Source organism: Macrobrachium rosenbergii, chromosome 26 (genome assembly GCF_040412425.1).
Source record: "Macrobrachium rosenbergii isolate ZJJX-2024 chromosome 26, ASM4041242v1, whole genome shotgun sequence".
In the NCBI taxonomy this organism is placed as follows: domain Eukaryota; kingdom Metazoa; phylum Arthropoda; class Malacostraca; order Decapoda; family Palaemonidae; genus Macrobrachium; species Macrobrachium rosenbergii.
In genome coordinates, this window is record NC_089766.1 from 12,402,398 (window position 1) to 12,420,197 (window position 17,800).

At 38.3% G+C, this 17,800-nt stretch overlaps 1 protein-coding gene across 10 annotated transcripts in view; it reads left to right on the plus strand.

The window, feature by feature from the left end:
• Positions 1 to 12,844, plus strand: part of LOC136853044 (uncharacterized) — a 248,876-nt gene extending 236,032 nt beyond the window's left edge. For all 10 annotated transcript variants that reach the window (XM_067128258.1, XM_067128261.1, XM_067128252.1 and 7 more), the window contains 2 exons: positions 7,093 to 7,289; positions 8,669 to 12,844. In XM_067128258.1, the coding sequence (XP_066984359.1) occupies positions 7,147 to 7,289; positions 8,669 to 12,512 (3,987 nt within the window). In that variant the 5' untranslated portion in view covers positions 7,093 to 7,146 and the 3' untranslated portion in view covers positions 12,513 to 12,844. The remainder of the gene's footprint in view (positions 1 to 7,092; positions 7,290 to 8,668) is intronic.
• The last annotated feature ends 4,956 nt before the right edge of the window (positions 12,845 to 17,800 follow it).

Sequence of the window (17,800 nt, forward strand, 5' to 3'; positions counted from 1 at the left end):
CCCACGTGGTGTTTATATATATGTATATATATATATATATATATATATATATATATATATATATATATATATATATATATATATATATATATATACTGTGTATATATATTGTGAGTCCCATCCACTTTTCCAACCTGTCATACCAGTACTTGAGAATCCTTTCAGGAATGTTTAAAAAACACTGTACTACAGCAACAACAATACTGTTTTGAATGCATAGATTTAGCAGAATTATGAGCAATTCAAAATACAGATATGAAGCCCACAGACTATTTACGGAACACACAGCATTGGAACAGTGTGTTTTGTAATTGTTCTCCCCAGTCGTGTTTGGGAAGAACCATCGCTAGTGTCCACTCTCTCCAGTCTCCAACTGACTGGACTTCCTTTCCCAAGGTGTAAGGATCATAGAAATGTTTGGAGACTATTGCTGGCAACATACTTATCAGCTGAAGAGATGAGATTTTGTGAAAGCAAATTTTCTCTTTTACTACCATTCCATTGCCTTTACATATTCATCGAAGGTAATGACTTAGTGGGTTTGCCTGGACTTCATATTGTGGTGTTCTAGAGTTCAAGACCCACCTATGACATAATAGATTTCATTGGCAAACCTACCTTTCCGTCATAATGGCAGGGGCCATATAGCTAACTGCCAAGTCACCACTAGCTACTGCCTGGTTCCCCTAGTTCCAGGCTTGGGTGAAGAGGGAGCTTGGACACTGATTATCTGTTAAGTTTTTAAGACATTGCCTTTTGATGCTCGTGAGTGCCCATTAAACTCGGATCTGAAGAATGACTTGCCATAAAACAATGTAGTCCCAGTGGGTTGGATATCTCGCGTTGGTCGTGTCTTATGCGATTAAGGAAATGAAAGAATGATGATTTAGGGAGGATATTAAAGTGAAAATCACTGGATAATTTATCAAGACATTCTAAGTCAAATTCACCATCATAGCACCTGGGAGAACTCTACCTTTTATGTGACAAGGACTGAAGAAGTGTGGCACCAGCACCCAGGTGACCACATCTTGATCAGTATTCAGAGCGACTTGTGTGTATAGACAGGAAGAAGAGTTACAATGAAATTGAAAGAAATGATACGCCTTTGCCAGGAAATTTGAATCTCCTGTCTCACCTCGAGTTAAAAAAGATTTCAGAGAATCTGGAAATCTTTCTTATCAGTAAATGTCGTAAGAGAAGTGACACGCTGGTTAACTGCGATCTCAGTGACAGGTAGATCAGTGGTAAATAGATGCATAAGAAATTTGAATGTCTTGCAGTAAGGTTTATATTTACTGACGAAAAATACACTGTGTTTTCCCTTCAAATCTGATATTCATGTAGTGTAATTACAGTTGATGGTAAGTCTTTAAGAGAAGAGTATATTGAAGGTCAGCCTTTTGTGAACACTTTGATCTACGCTTTTAATTACTGAACACTCCCAATCTGGGTTTAAATCGCTAAGGAAGTTGAACCACCCAGCATTGAAAAGACCTAATGCCTTAATAAAAACAATACAACGTATTTTTCCCCTATGAGAACAGAGAATAGAATTTGATCGGTGCAGGAGTGGATAAATACTGCTGACATCGGGAGTAGCTGCTGGATCAAGAGAAAGGTATGAAATGCTGAAGAAAGAAAAGCATCTTGGCTGATTTAACTAAGCCATTTCGTATTAACAAGGAAAGAACGTTGTTCTTGTGTTCTGAGTAGGAGAGGTCTAAACGAGTATAAGGCAAGCGGGAGTCTTGCCTTACCAAACCTGAAATGACGTCACATAACAGCAGAATGAGTAAATGGATGGTAAAGTCCTGCATTTCATGGCCATGTGATCACTGCTTCTCATAGACACATGCAGGGTTAAGGAATCGACCAAGCTCTCCTATAAATCTGATAAGGATGAATAGAGGTTTTGTGAATAATAAATATAATCAAATACTATTTATGTTAAAAGGCGAAAGGAAGAAAACATGCATTTTGGAACTAATAACTGACAGTGGAATGAATGGGTGTTTTTAGAGTTCCAGCAAAGGAAACTAGTTGACAGTGAAGCTAGAATCAACAACTGAAATCCTGCCGGGTAAAAGATACTTTCTAAATGTCACCTCTAGGTAAATCAGAGGAAACTTACTGAAGGCTTTTCTCGGAAACAAAATCCAGAAATTTAGGGAAACTTCAGTTCCCAGCTTGTTTGTGAGGAGGAAATTGATCTCGATAACTGCTTTGGCATTATTTTCGGGAGTTTGTGGTCTAAAACGCACTTATCTTGTAATATATGTTACATTAAATATGTGAAATCCAGGGATTTCACGAAATCCCAAGGGAATATGTGAAGTGACCAATTTGCTTATGAACATTTGATCCCCAAGGGCTAGTACTAAACATGACAAAACACATTTGATCCCCCAGGGGCTAGTACTAAATGGCAAAACAGTGTAGATGAATCATTTTTTCGCCGTGTTTAGTACTAGCCCCTGGGGATCAAATGTCTCTTAAGTGCATTTGATCCCCAAGGGCCTAGTACTAAACATGGCGAAACACATTTGACCCCCATTGACTAAACACATTTGCCCCCCCCCCATTGACTAGTACAAAACACGGCAGAACAATGTAGATGAATCACTGTTTCGCCGTGTTTAGTACTAGCCCTCGGAGATCAAATGTTCGTGAGCAAATTGGTCATTTCACATATTCCCTAGGGATTTCGTGAAATCCTAGGGTTTCACGTATTTACTGTGATATATATATATATATATAAGTAGTAGACCTTTAAACCAATTTTGGTGTCATTGTAGTGTGGGAGGGATGCTAGGTCAAATTTGAAGTTGGAGAGTAAACTGCTTGTTGGCTCATTATTCTTTTGTAACAGAACGGGGAAAAAAATTGTTAGTGTAAGAATTACCAGAAAAAGTGGTTTTATGTGTAAGGATGGAACAGTAATTCATCTGATGGGTAAGGAAAAAAATATCCACCATCTCTCCCATGACGTTGGTTATGAATTGTTTAAGCATCAAGATCCATGAGGGCATTTGATGCCTAATCATGCAGATAAAACGCCCAAAATTTAATTGCATTTGTTGTCGATCAAAACAACTGTTTATGTCTGCAATTGTGCTTCATAATTCATATATATATATATATATATATATATATATATATATATATATATATATATATATATATATTTTAACTGGATGGTATCTAATGGAGTATTTATTCAGAAAAACTTACATGCTTTCTTGGACAAACAGTCCACATTATCAAGTATCCGTACTCCATTAGATACCATCCAGTTTGAATGAGGTCCTTTTAGTAATTCTACTAATGCACAGAACAATTGTGTATGTTATAAAGTAAAATATATATATATATATATATATATATATATATATATATATATATATATATATAATTTAAAAATGTCCAAAGACACTAGTATTGTTCCCAAGCACTGAACAGATCCTGTGCTGCTGAAATACGCAAACACACTCACTATATATATATATAATTATATATATATATATATATATATATATATATATATATATATATATATAGAGAGAGAGAGAGAGAGAGAGAGAGAGAGAGAGAGAGAGAGAGAGAGAGAGAGAGAGAGAGAGAGAGAGAGAGAGAGAATGCCTGTTACTGTGTTCAGAGGATTTACACATAGGTTGTGAGCTGAATTACTGGCGACCCGGAAGCATTTGTCCATTAACTTTATCAAATCTAACCACCAAGGATGCCCTTGGCCAGTTTATTGTGTGTGTGAATGAAATTGTACTTGCCCGAACAGTACTCTTGATTTTTTTTATCTACATTGTCCAAAGATAGATGAATATACGTAATTATAATGGCGGCATGCAGAGAAAACCCATCCTAAGCATTATTATCTTCATGAACATTCCATTGGGAGAACAAATTAGGAGAGAAATCTCTCTCTCTCTCTCTCTCTCTCTCTCTCTCTCTCTCTCTCTCTCTCTCTCTCTCACACACACACACACACACACAAACGTACAAGTGTTTACCTTTATAGCAATTTCATAACCGCCAAAATGAACTTTTAAAAGTTCTTTGAAAATTCCATTACACATACAGTATGTTTATGCACTGAAAAATTCTTTGGAAATTCCATTATACATATGTTTATGTACTGGGAGTGGTGAAATCAATGTTAAATTTTTATGTTAAAAGAGTTGTTGGGAAATTAATCTAGCCTTTTTCGGGTATTTAATGGCAGTATCTTTTAATCCAGGAATTACCACAGTTAAAGGGCATTAGTCCCTGCACATAGTGGCATATAGGGGAATCACAGTCTTTTCATTTAATTCAGTCTGAATAACTAAACGATAAAGAGTGACTAGTCAACTGTAACATTGGTATAATGAAGTCTGGTCATGCAGTGTCGCATTAGACCACAAATTGAGCAAACGAGAGGACTTTCAGAATGGCAGCTGGTTGCATTAGACACCACTATTTATAGTAAAACCTACGCGATTATACATCGCCATAAAAATCCCAAGGTGATATAACCACGGAATGGCTGCAAGTATTTGCAAATTGTGTCGCATGTTCTTGGTATCTGTAACAAGTCGTTCCAACGAAAAAGAAAACAAACAATAGGCTCCTCTCTCATATGTGACCATACAGGTAGCTCAAGTTGTATCTTTTGGTATCTTTAAAGGAAATTCCAGATATGGAGAAAAGTTTCAAGTTACCCTTTAATCACCTTCATTGATGAAAGGAACACAAGTGTTCTCCCTTATGATCTGACTACAGATTCTCTCTCTCTCTCTCTCTCTCTCTCTCTCTCTCTCTCTCTCTCTCTCTCTCTCTCTACGTAAGTATAACTGGCGAAAGGTGAAGGAATAAACTTACCAATATCGTAACCACACAACTATTTAAATGAATCGTTACGCAAAAATGGAAAAAAAAACTTTTGGGAGGTAATACAAAGGAAATTTATTTTACAATATTGATATGATGACAACTTTTTCAAAGATGGTTAGGTATTGAATCAAGCCGCAGTTGTGACGAAAGGTGAAAAAGTACACTGAAGCACTACAGGGTGGTTAATCTAAAGCAGCATGTTTTCATATCCCGAAAGTGTTCTTTATTTTTGCAATGAATTTTTGACAAGATGAACTCAAGTTGGTTAATAACTTCTGCAGTACACGAATCCAATAGCGATAAATTTATTGGCCAAGTCAAACCAAGAATTTTGTATGAAATTGACAGGTGAAGACGAATCAAAGTACACAGTTTGTGAAGGCACAGACTAGCTAACATTTCCCAGTAAACTCGAGTCTGACGGCAAGCTGCAATTTTTCAATAAACTGAAGGGCGAACGATAACTAGTTTTTCAACAAACTGTCGTGGAAGGACAAACAAGTTTACAGTAAACATTAGAGTAAAAACGAACCGAGTTAAACAAGTCATGGTAACTCCGTTTTGAATAATAAGGAATTAGCATTGTATTACTATTACATTTCGGTAGTATTCACGAAGCTCAATTGTGGTTGTATGGTGTCCGTTAAACCGGTTATTAGGCTTAAAGTGTAATGGGGTCGCACTTAGAGTTCTTGTGTACTTGTTTCATTAACGACAGAATGACTTGACATAAAAACGACGAATATTTTAGCAGCCAAACACATATTATATATATATATATATATATATATATATATATATATATATATATATATATATATATACATACATACATACATACATACATACACACACACACTTGTAAGACTCATATCTTCATGAGAGTTTGTTAATTTCGAAAATACCAACTTTTATTATAGGCATACTAAGGTCACATCATTTTTGAAGCCAGCAATTAGCATGAACTCAGTCAGTTGGGTAAACGATGCTGAGGACGTAATTAAGCCAAAAGTCTTTATATACATATAAGAGAAAAATACTGTCAGGTGATGATAGACTTGTAAGATGTAATCAGGTTAAAAGACTAGGGATCTTGTAGAATGAACAGGAGTTCTTTAGAGGCACGTTGACGAAGCGCCAGAGAGGCTTTTGGGAGAACATAGAAGAAAAATGGGTACTAGGGAACATAGAGGAGCGAAGGAAGCTCCATAGGGGTATGGTTAAAGAACTTTAGTATTTAAAGGGATAAGGGCAAGGACTGCTGTTCTGTTAGGAACACAGAAAACAAAGCATTTAAACGGGAACAAGAGGTATTAGCAGAGTTAGTAGGGAAATAGTGATGGAAGACAAGTTCCTTTAATAGTAGGAATCCTTTTTGTTCTGTTGGGAACAAGGAAGGATGGAGTTCCTTGGGGGAATACTGGGCTTGAGTCTCGCAGTAGGGCTAGAAGGAAGGATCACCATCTCGATCCTTATAGGAAGAAGGATTGAAATTCATTAGAGAATGATTAAAATAGTCATCTGCTCTTTAAAGAATAAAAGTGAGTTGGGACTTCTGTTCCTGAATAGAATTGGGGGTAAAATTTGGCGCATTTATGGTCTGATGATAAAAATACATATCTGTTAATCTCAGGTTGTTTGTTCCAATTAAATATCAGATTATCAACATGCCTAGTATGTTCTTTGGTGTATAGATTTTAATCTATTAATCACAGTTATTGGCTTTGGTATTTTCATAACGTTGGTGTAACATTGCTTTATATTATATGTATGTTTGTGTGAAAAGTATTTATGAACAGTTTGGTTAAAATATTAAAGTGTTAAAGAAGTAAAATGTTAGTTATATATAAAATAACCATCTAGAAGATATTTTTAAGTCAATCTGAGTAGTAGTTGTAATTTATGTAGTTTCCGTATGCATTTTTTAAAATACTGTGTATATCTATATACTGTATACTTCATATACACACTCCATAATTATAGTTTTGTATATATCAAGTATGAGGAAGTTTTAAATTCTAAATTGAGTGTTATATGTATCAAGTTTGAGGAAGGTTTAAAATCTGTAACACTCATCTAACTCTGTAATTTGATTATATACATGTGTATATGAAGTCCTGTAAGCTTTGATTTGCCCAAGTTTTGCATAAATTTGATTAGTGTTAATTGTTTGTAATCTAATTATTTTGTTTCTCTCAACAGATAGAACCTCTATCCGTGCCAGCATTATAGAGCAAACAGAATAAGCCATCCACCATGAGTGTCATCATAAGACTGCAGAACCTTCCATGGTCTGCTAATGCCCTGGACATCAGAGAGTTCTTCAAAGGACTCTCTATTCCGGAAGGTGGCGTTCACATCGTTGGTGGGGAACTTGGCGATGCATTCATCGCATTCAGGTGAGCCTAAAATGCTTTGGAGTTGTGAACATTACTACAGTAGCACCTCAGCCTAACAGACACTTTGGAGTTTGCTTTTCTGATAAGTTGAAGTCCATAATTAACAAAGACCTTGTATTATAGCCTGCACTTGAATATTTTCTAGATATTTTGCAGCTAACAGCAATTCCACGTACAGTCGACCCCCGGGATTTGCAGGGGATAGGGACCGCAACCCTCCACGAATAGCCAAAATCTGCAAACACTTGAGACCCCTCTAAAAATGCTTATAATTGCCTATTTTGATAGTTCAAACACCAAAAAACCCTGTAAAAATGCTTATAATTGCCTATTTTGATAGTTCAAACACCAAAAACCCCCTCTAAAAATGCTTATAATTGCCTATTTTGATAGTTCAAACACCAAAAATCCCCTCTAAAAATGCTTATATCTGCCTATTTTCATAGTTTTATCATGAAAAATGTATTTAGTCACGAAAATAATATAAAAATACAGTAATTAGTGAATATTTCTCTATGTAAAATTCCGCGAATAGGCAAATTTTCCTACGTTCCACAGAAAAATCTGCAAGTAGGTGAAGCTGCAAATCCACAACCGCGAATAGGCAGTGGTCGACTGTAGTTCCTAATCCAAACTGTCCAGTACTTTACTCTTACAAGTCAGTTTAAGAGAACAATATAAAAATATATGACACCTGAAATTGTAGCCAAGCAAAAATTAATGATAATCATGTAGCTTATAAGTACAGAAGTCCATTAAGTTGAGGTGTTACTAGTATTCAATAGTAGTTTTTACTTTTGTATTCGTCAGACATTTATTCCATATAAGTTTTTGGAAAGAATTTAAATAGGTCATAAGGGAATTGTGCTATTAATAGATCATCTGATTTTTATTTGATAGCTATTAATTTTATGAAGATTGGTTTTGCTTAGTGTATTGGAGAAATATATAGTATATAAATTGATTTATACAAGATCAAGGTGATATTGTATACAGTACTGTATATAGAATCTCTTTAATTCTAAAGAAGTACAATTACAATCTTATATATGTAGTTATTGTTAATAAGAAAATTTCTTTGCTATTTTTAAAGTCATCAAATGACGTTTGTCCATGTCTTGTTCCTTTGAATTTTGTTATTTACCCACAGTATTTGACTAAATTAACCAACAGAGTAAGTCTATAAAGCACTTAACAGGAGGATCATGCTATTTGGGGAATGTTAGTTATTGTACAGTTTTTTTGCTTGCATGTTCCTGCTTGCCAATAAGTATAGGATGCTTTTTACTTTACTTTTCTGTCTGTATCTCAAAAAACTTTGTCATTTCCCATCTGGTTAAAAATTTATAGAAGCCTTTAACTCAACTTTTTCATTACAGTACTGATGAGGACGCAAGGTTGGCCATGAGGATGTCAGGTGCTAGTCTTAAAGGGATCCAGGTTACTTTGTTGCTGTCATCACGCACGGAGATGCAAAAGGTTATTGAAGCTGCTCGACAACAAGCTATGGCTCTTCAAGGCTACCATGTTCCTCCTGTCATCCCTTCACAGCCCCAGTCAGCTAGTGCTTCGCCTGTCAGTCAACCACCAGTACAGCCAGTACCTCAACCTCCACAGCCTCAAATGCAGCCTCCTCCGCAGCCTCCTCCGCAGGTTGTACCTGCACCGACACAACCCTTGGTGCCTCCACCCCAGATGCCACTTCCAACCCATTCACCTTACCAAATGCATGGTCTTGCAAATAATTCTGATGGTCATCAGCCACTTCCTCCTATGCCCCCTCACATGCCACTTACCCCTCCTGTCACAATGCAGCAGTCCATGCAGTCAGTATCTATGATGGGTAATTCGCAGGAATCTCCATACAATAATATTGGCAATCATGAGAACAATGACCTCCAAGTTGCTGTGCCTAAGGATGACAAGAAAGATGATAAAAAACCATCCTCCAGTTCATCCTCTGTACCAAAGCGAGACAGCAAGAGTCGTGATGGTCGCGACAGTCGTCGCCGAAGAACTAGATCCAGATCCAGATCACGGTCAAGATCACGTGATCGAGACAGAGATCGCCACCGTCGCCATAGAAGTCGATCAAGGTCACGTAGTCGTGATCGTGGTAGCCGTAGCTATCGTAGAAGCAGAAGCAGGGATCGTGATCGTTTTAGGGATAAGACTAGGGATCGTGATCGCGGAAGAGATCGTGACCGTGAAAGGGAGCGCGGTAGTAGGGTTGGCCGTGATCGTTCTGACCGCTCCAGTCAAGATAGCAATAAAACTTCTCCAGGGAATGACTCACTAAGTAAAGATGTAGAAGTTATAGGAGGATCAGGGGGAATACCAGGACTTGGAGACATTCCAAGTATTAGCATGAGGGGACCTTTGCCCAGTAGTCTTGCTGAGCCAATTAGAAATTCACCCATACAGACTCCACCTGGCCCTGTCCCTCCTCCAGTTCCATCTGCTTACGGTGCAAATCCACCTTTTAACAGCGGATCACCTTTCCCTCAACAGATGCCATTCAGTAGCAGAAATGCTTCTCCTTCAAATATCCCAGCTCCTAATACAATTGATACTCCCACTGATATGGAGTTAATTGCTGAAGATGATGGGTCCCTTGACCAAGAAGTACCAAATGAAGTACAGAATAACTCTCCTGCTCCTGAGTCAATGGCTCCAAAGCCCCCAGTTGACTTTGTAGGTGCTCCAATGGGTGGCCCATTGGGGGGACCAGTGGATGGCCCCATGAGAGGTCCTGGTGAATTTCCTGCAAGGTATGGTGCTATGCCTGGAGAGGCTCCTATGCCCCCTCAGTTTAATAATAGAGGACCAATGCCAATGAGACCTGAGGGTTATGGGTATGAAGGGCAGCCAGGTCATTTTCCTTCACAGGTAGAGGGTGGAAATGGACCTAATCCTCTTCAGAATTTTGATCCAAGAACTCGCCCAGAGCTTGCACAGAGGAATTGGGACCCCAGAGATGGGAGTCCAAATGATCCAGCTAGATTCAGAGGGGAAAGAGACATGAGAGGATTCAGAGGTGAGAAGGAAGCGATGGGGAGAGGCCCAGTGCCAGATAGAGATCCTAGAGAAAATAATGAGATGCGTGACATGAGGGAAGAAAGCGAAGGACGTGGAAACTGGGATCCAAGAAGTAGGATGGGCCGTATGGAAGATTTTGGGCCAGGATGGGAAGGTCCAAATAGGCAGGATGGTTTGAAAGAGGCCTCATGGAATGGGAGAGGTCGACCAGGAAACTTCCCCTCAAGGAATGAACGTGATGGCTTTGGGAATAGGAATGAACAGGAAACATGGCACTCCCAAGACAACTGGGTTGGCCGGGATGGTCATGGAAGGGATGCGGAAAGATATGGAGATGATGGAGAATATGATGAAAGCTATGGCTCCAGGGGATACCGAGGCAGAGGAGGCCGTGGTTGGGACAGAGGTCGAGGATGGGAACGAGGTCGAGGAGGCCGTGGTGGGTTCAGTTCAAGACATGGAGAATACATGGATGGCCACCATGATGATGGTTATGGATCACAACGTGGCCATCAAGGCAGTTTCCGTGGACGAGGTCAGTCACGTTGGGGAGGCCAGTATATGGACGAAACTTGTAGTGTGGAATTGCACAATGTTCCTTTGAATGCCTCGTATCGAGCTATTCGTGAAATATTTCAGAACATTTTTGTACCCAGCAGTAGCATAAAGATAATAGGTGACAGTCATGGTAACCGTACAGACGTTGCATACATCAGATTTTCTCAGCCTCGAGATGCCACTAGAGCATTAAAATTTTCTGGAAGCTATATATTTGATAACAGGATAGAGATTTCACTTTTGAGTGAAGCGAAGTATGACTCTGAAGTAGACGTGAAGACAGGTGGGTCTTCAAGAAAAGATGGTGACAGAAATTTCCCGAATGAAAGTCCTTGTGTTTATGTCACTGGCGTGCCAATGGGTTGTACGGAGCATAATGTTGCTCAGGTATTTGAAAAGTTTAAGATTGAGGATATTGTCATAGAGAGGTTAAGAGGTACTAGAACACCCTCCGGTGGCTGTTTTGTGCGACTCATTTCTTATGATGAGGCTCAAAGAGCTATTGCTGAACTAGCAAATGCCTCTATTGATGGCAGTCCTCTGCTTATTGAACTATGCCCTCCTAGTGCTATGGCTCCTGCTGTTAAAGATAGAGATATGATAGGTCAAGAAGTCAAGAAAAAGGATGGCCCATCAGATCAGCCAGATGAGACACTTGCTGTTAAGCAGCCAATTCCAGGTGACTTATTGACTGACTCTGTTGTCATAAAGAGAGTTCCTAAAGATGTTACAGAGGCAAATATTAGAGACTTCTTCAGTGATGAAGGACTTGTACCTGAACGCATGCATTTCTGTGAGCCTGGCACTAATGGAGTAAGAGAGGTGTATGTAATGTTCCCTCTTATTGAGGATGCAAAACAAGCTCTGGGTAAGAATGAACAGCAAATTGGAAAGATGAAAGTGTTGGTTGAGCTGATTGCTAAGCCTATTGTTATGAATGCCATGGGCCTGGCTTTTGATCCTCTTGAACTTATCAAAAAGGGTCAGAAGGCTGGAATAGGTTCTGCTGTCAAAGAGAAGCCCAGCATAAGCCAAGTCAGTATTCCTCCAGAAGATACTGATAGTATGCCTGATGAAGGCCAGGATCAAATGATGAAGTCAGATAATTATATGGAGGGGGCAATGATGAACATGCCTCACCCAAATTCTTATGAGGAACACCAACCTTTCAGAGGAAGAATGGGCGGGCCGTATGCATCAGGAAGGGGATTTATGCCTCGTGGTGAAATGAGAGGAATGCACAGAATGATGGGGATGGCAGGCCGTGGAGGTATGGGAGAGTTTGGTCCAAGAATGAGAGGGGCATTGCTTAGGCCTCCTGCAGGTACTTCAGAGGATAACTTTGGTACAGCTGTACCCCCTGAACATTTTGGAAAGCCTGGCTGTGTAGTAGCACTTGGAAACTTACCGTATCGTTGCACAACAGATGACATTCTTGACTTTTTACATGAATTTCCAGCATTGCGTCCAGAGCACATCATCAGAAGATACAATGAATTCAATCAACCCACAGCTGATGCTCGTGTAGCTTTTGCCACACCCCAAGAGGCCCAAAGAGTAGTACAGACTCATAACAGACGTCCTATGGATAATAGACCTATATTTGTTTCTCTTGTACAGAAGTAGAAAGAACACAGTCTTTGTTTACAGAAAGTATCTTTTTTGTTTTATTATATGCAGTATTGATAATACTAAGTATTTTCAAGATAAAAGTTATTACAATTACTTGAAAAATTTGGATGTTCCTCCTCTAATTTCTTTCAATTTAAAGCTTTTGTACCTGGATATTTTCATAGTTCATATTTAAGGAAAGTCTTGAGAGGCGGAAGACTCAAAGATATTAAGAAATTGATGTAAATAATCAGTTTTTTCAATGGCTGTTTACTTGATAAAAATTGTTTAGGTTATTAAAGTGAATTTTGTGTGTATAAAGTACATAGAATAAATTTTTTGTATAATTGTTGTTTGGTATCTCTCCTTTCTGAAGCTTTGATGTATCAGGTTCTTTCCAGATTTCTTGTAGATAGTTTGAAATTCAGAACATCCAAAAGTTTATGGGCAACTTATGAGTATTAGGGATTCATTGCTCAACAAATTTAATATAATGTAAATGAACCCAATGCTGAATTGGTAACAAGAATTTTTAAAATGTACAGTAGTTTGTTGATTGATAAGAGTATGACTTGGAAGAGTGACTGCTTCATCTGTATTAATGGAGGAAGGATAATAATGATACGATTTGTCATAATATTAACACGTTTTTACATGAAGCATGAGCAAAGGTTACTGATGGTATTTGGTGGTTAAGGCACAATTCCCTTGATTTTTTTAAACTCGGAAATTTACTGCATTGGGGTGATACTGGTTGATAAACATGGTAAATAGGTATGTAGGAAAAAATAATTAAATATATTTGTTACAGCTTGAATGAATATATTTTTCCTGTAACCTGATTAATTCTTTACAACAGGAACTATTTTTGTTATTTGTAATATTCTGTTCTTCAGTTAGAGAACACAGGAAATTAATATCTTTTGAGTAATCCATACTGGCAATCAATATTTATTTTGAGCATCTCTCTCAGATTGATGGCGTGTACCTTTTAAACTTCCTTTATGTTGCAAATCAGATCTTTTTTCTTGACAAGACAATTCAGTCTGAAAGGAGTTAGAGAAATTTCAGAATGAAGTATAAATGATGACTTAATAGCAGAATAGATATTGATCTTGAACATACAGGATGCCTGGCGTTATCATACAAGTCTTCTACTGGTGGGTCAAGCAGATGGATGCACTTATTATTTGTGTCATGTTAAAATTTTTCAGTTAATTTGCCCTAACAATGGCAGGCAAATGTATGTGTGCAAGACCAGATTTAAATTGCAGAGGGGGACAACATGACAATGAAGGTAGCTATTTTAACTGTTTAGATGCCAACCCATGACTTATTTCAACCATGTAAGCCTAATATGCAGTGTAAATGCTGCAAGAATGTTGGGTATGTGTGATTGGATATGTAGTGGTCTAGAAGATTCAAAGTTGATCAGTGTTATTTAATGAAGTTAGATGCTGGACAAACATGTAAGTAAAATCTCCACCTCTCATTGGTGGCCTATTGTCTATAAGAGACCTTGAATATTTTTAATTTCCTGACATAAAATGCTTTTTTCGTTCCACTATAGCTGATTTGCTTAAATTTTATCATCTCTTTTGCTAGGTTAAAACATAAAGCAGGCATGGATTTCTTTAAAGTTAAATGCTTACAAAATAACAAACCATATATTTTACATGTCTCCCATCACCAGCATTAATGACTAATGAGAGCTGTATCGAAAGATTGTGATTCAAAGCTGAAATGGTTTGGCAGCTTCTGGTGTAGGTAAGGTATCAGTAAGTATTGTGAATGAACAGGAACAAGCATACTGGGAGAACATCTTGCCTGCCACCATCTTCATGCAACTTGTTTGTAACTGCTGTATTTTCCACAGCCTGCTGGTTGAATGATCAGGGGAAAGCATTTAGTTTGAATTAATATTTGGTATAGTTCTTTCAGTCCTTTTTTTCTCTATGGCTTTGGTATTGTGAATTGTCCCACAAAGGGAATGATTAGTTGGGCCATTCCAAGTCTCTCTTCCTGCTGGATGATTCTCTTGCAGAGATGCGATTAGTAGTCCTGCATTTGTCTCGAAGGCCAATGGCTACTCTGTGACTAGTAGCTGACTCCATTCTGTGCTCTTCATGGGAAATACTAGCAGCTGAATAAGCATCACACTTTTGATTTCTTGTTTTGATACAACCGTAGAGTAGTACGGACTTCCTGAAGAAATTAATATTTTCAGATAGGTAATTTTGTCTGAGATTTTGTTATAACTCTCCCCTTACTACAGGAAAAGAAAATACTGGTTTAATCAAATACAGTAATTTATAAAATGATAAGGCTGATTCCAACTTTTCCCGAGCCATTAGGAAGGAGACACTGTATGTACCACGTGTAAAAGTTCTGTCAACATACCACCCAATAGTGATTTTACTAATACTGCAATTAAGTGTACGTTATTGTACTGATAAAAAAGAAAGGCAACTTCAGGACACAAATGATACTTCTTCTGGATCTAAATTTACTTATAGGTGACCTAGAGATGCTAAGGCAAATTGAAAACTGTAATTAGATTGAGTCTCAATTGATTTGGGCAGCCAATTTCTTCAGCATTGAGACATTGATGCCAGTTATACAATCAGTCAAGATGGGGGACTTCGTTGTACTGATTAACATTGAAAAGCAATTATGTTTAAATATTTCATCCATGCTTTAATATGTACACTTGGTTTTTCTTATGTTACCTGGTGCTCACTGCCCAGCTGGCTGATGGTATTGTTGGAAGTCTTAGCAGTTTCTAGGGGCCATTTTCTTAGCTCCATGGATGACTGGTTTGTGTGACAAAAAACATATTCGGAGGTAATGTGAGATCTGGGGTGGTTGCTGCAGCTTTGCAAAGGCCTCATTTTTGTAGTATTTTACAAAAGTTCTAGGCCACACCGTAATAAGCAAACTCATTTTAAGGGTTAAGTCTGACACAGTCAAAGACATGCTTTATGTGAGCAAAAACAGAATTTAGAAACTTCTTGTGTTGGTTGATTCCTGCTGCAAGGAAACCTATGTGGCAATGGTGTGGCAGAGACTCCTAAGACATTACTTATCTCTGAAGAAACTTGTCATTGGGAGGTGTCCTATTTGAGATCTTTTCAGCATCTGTTGAGGAAACATTGTCAACAGTCAGAGGGAAGATATATAGTAGTAGGAACTAGCTTTGTTAGTAAAACAACCCCATAAATCTTCTAATGGGAACATCAAAAGACAAAAGTAGTAATATCAGGATGGTGTGTTTAAACTATCTCTTATAACTAACATTTTGGATTACTTAAGTATAGTTGCACCAGCCTGCTTGAAATATGGCTGTGTTTTAGGCCTTGACAACTTTCCAAGCTAAGATGATGACAGCTTAGTCAACATTATGTGTAGGGCTTTGGGCTCACCGAGGCAAAGTCCCAGGTTCTATCCCAGCCCACCCTGGCAATTGACCTAACTGTGAATGGGTACAAGCATCAACTGGGAGTCAACGATAGGGTCATGAAGAAATTGACAACCCTACTATATTACCCTATAGTCTAGTATGCATGTCGCTCCAAAAGATGCCCCCTTCTTCTTCTTCTTCTTCTTCTTCTTCTTCTTCTTCTTCTTCTTCTTCTTCTTCTTCTTCTTCTTCTTCTTCTTCTTCTTCTTCTTCTTCTTCTTCTTCTTTTTTCCCATTTGTATGGGGTAAGCTCAGTTCCAAAAGATGCCCCAAAACCACACAATGGTAGAGATGAACTTTGATTTTCTGAGGATTTGCTTCTTGAAGCATCTGGACAGAGCTAGATTTGATTTGGTATGTGGGGAGGTCCTGCACCTCTTAGCAAGAACCAGACATTGAAATGGTACTGATGCCATTGATCTCTTTCAAAAAGAAAGCTTGGCTTGTAGATGCTTGAAGTCATCTGAACAAACCCATCCTTTCAGAATTGCTGTTGCATGATATTTGCAAATTTATGGAACACAGCATACTGGTCTTTACAAGACCAGTATGTTTCAAGAGTACTTGTCATGCATAGGTATTCTTTGTGTAGGAAAGTAGATGACTTCATGCACACATGAGGGATTCTGGAATTATTTATTTTTCCCATTTAGCTTTAATGTACTATTGGTACCTGTAATTGTCTAATAGTATGGCCTCCTTGGTGTTGAAAGTATAAGCGTTAACAATGTAAGTACTGCAGTTTCATGATCATTGTCATCTAGTTTACTACCTGTGCCCAGGCTTCATCACCAATCTTAGATATAATATTTTACGTTGCCGCATGGTGGATCTTCAGGCTAAAAGACTGCTCCATTTTAATTTCTGTCAGTCATGTGTCACTAAACACGAAAATCAGTATTGGCAACGAGAGGTATCTCTTCCCTGCCTTTATTCCTGTTGTGGATTTGTTCTTCCTTAGGGTGGTTTAACGTTCCGAATTTCGATAGTGTTTCTATCGGCAGTACTGACAAGTATTCAACCAAGCGTATGGTCATTATAGTTAAAATATGTTGAATCCCACCTGATGTGGCTATTAAGGGAAATCAAGATGCAGATAAGGGAATAACAAGTTGTGATGCCAGTTTGTAATAAGCGATATGAAATCAGTCATTGATTCCAAAAGTGTTTGGTGTTCTAGGAAGGTACTTATCCAAGCCCTGACAAGGGCATGAAGTAACAAGTAAGCTGCAAGCTACAAGTAACATTTTCATCGTTTGGAGACAATGAAAGGCACCGCTGTCTGTTTCTGTTTACGCAGGACGTTTTGAAGAAGACGAAGCAAACACAGAGTCTGTCTAGGGGTGATAGGAGACGCTTGAAATTATGCTAAAGGTAAACTTTATGAGTAGTGCAGCCTGTTCAGGGGTTTGGGTTGATGTGCTACAGATGAGCCTATTATGTAGGCATGACGTCAAAGTCTCTAAATGATGAAAGAGAAATCACAAAGAACTAAACGTAAAACGTGCAAGTAAAAGAGCTGTGAATGGGCGAGTGTGATGACTCAGCAACCTGGACTTTGGAGTCTAAATACGTCAATAGGATAAAGAGAGGTAAAAGGAGATTACACAGACGCTGTCAAAAGGTTATATAACCCTTTGTGCATTCTTTATAGAGAAAGAGAGAAGAAGAGAAAAACTGGATTTGTGTATCCCTTCAAAACGGAATTTCCTCGACGAGGTAATCTTCACCCCAGGGTAGGGAAACCATTCAGATGATATTCATAAGATATTCTTTCCATCGATTGGTCCCCCAGCCCCCCGCCCCACGGCACCCCCCGAAAAATGCGGTGTGTCAACCCCTG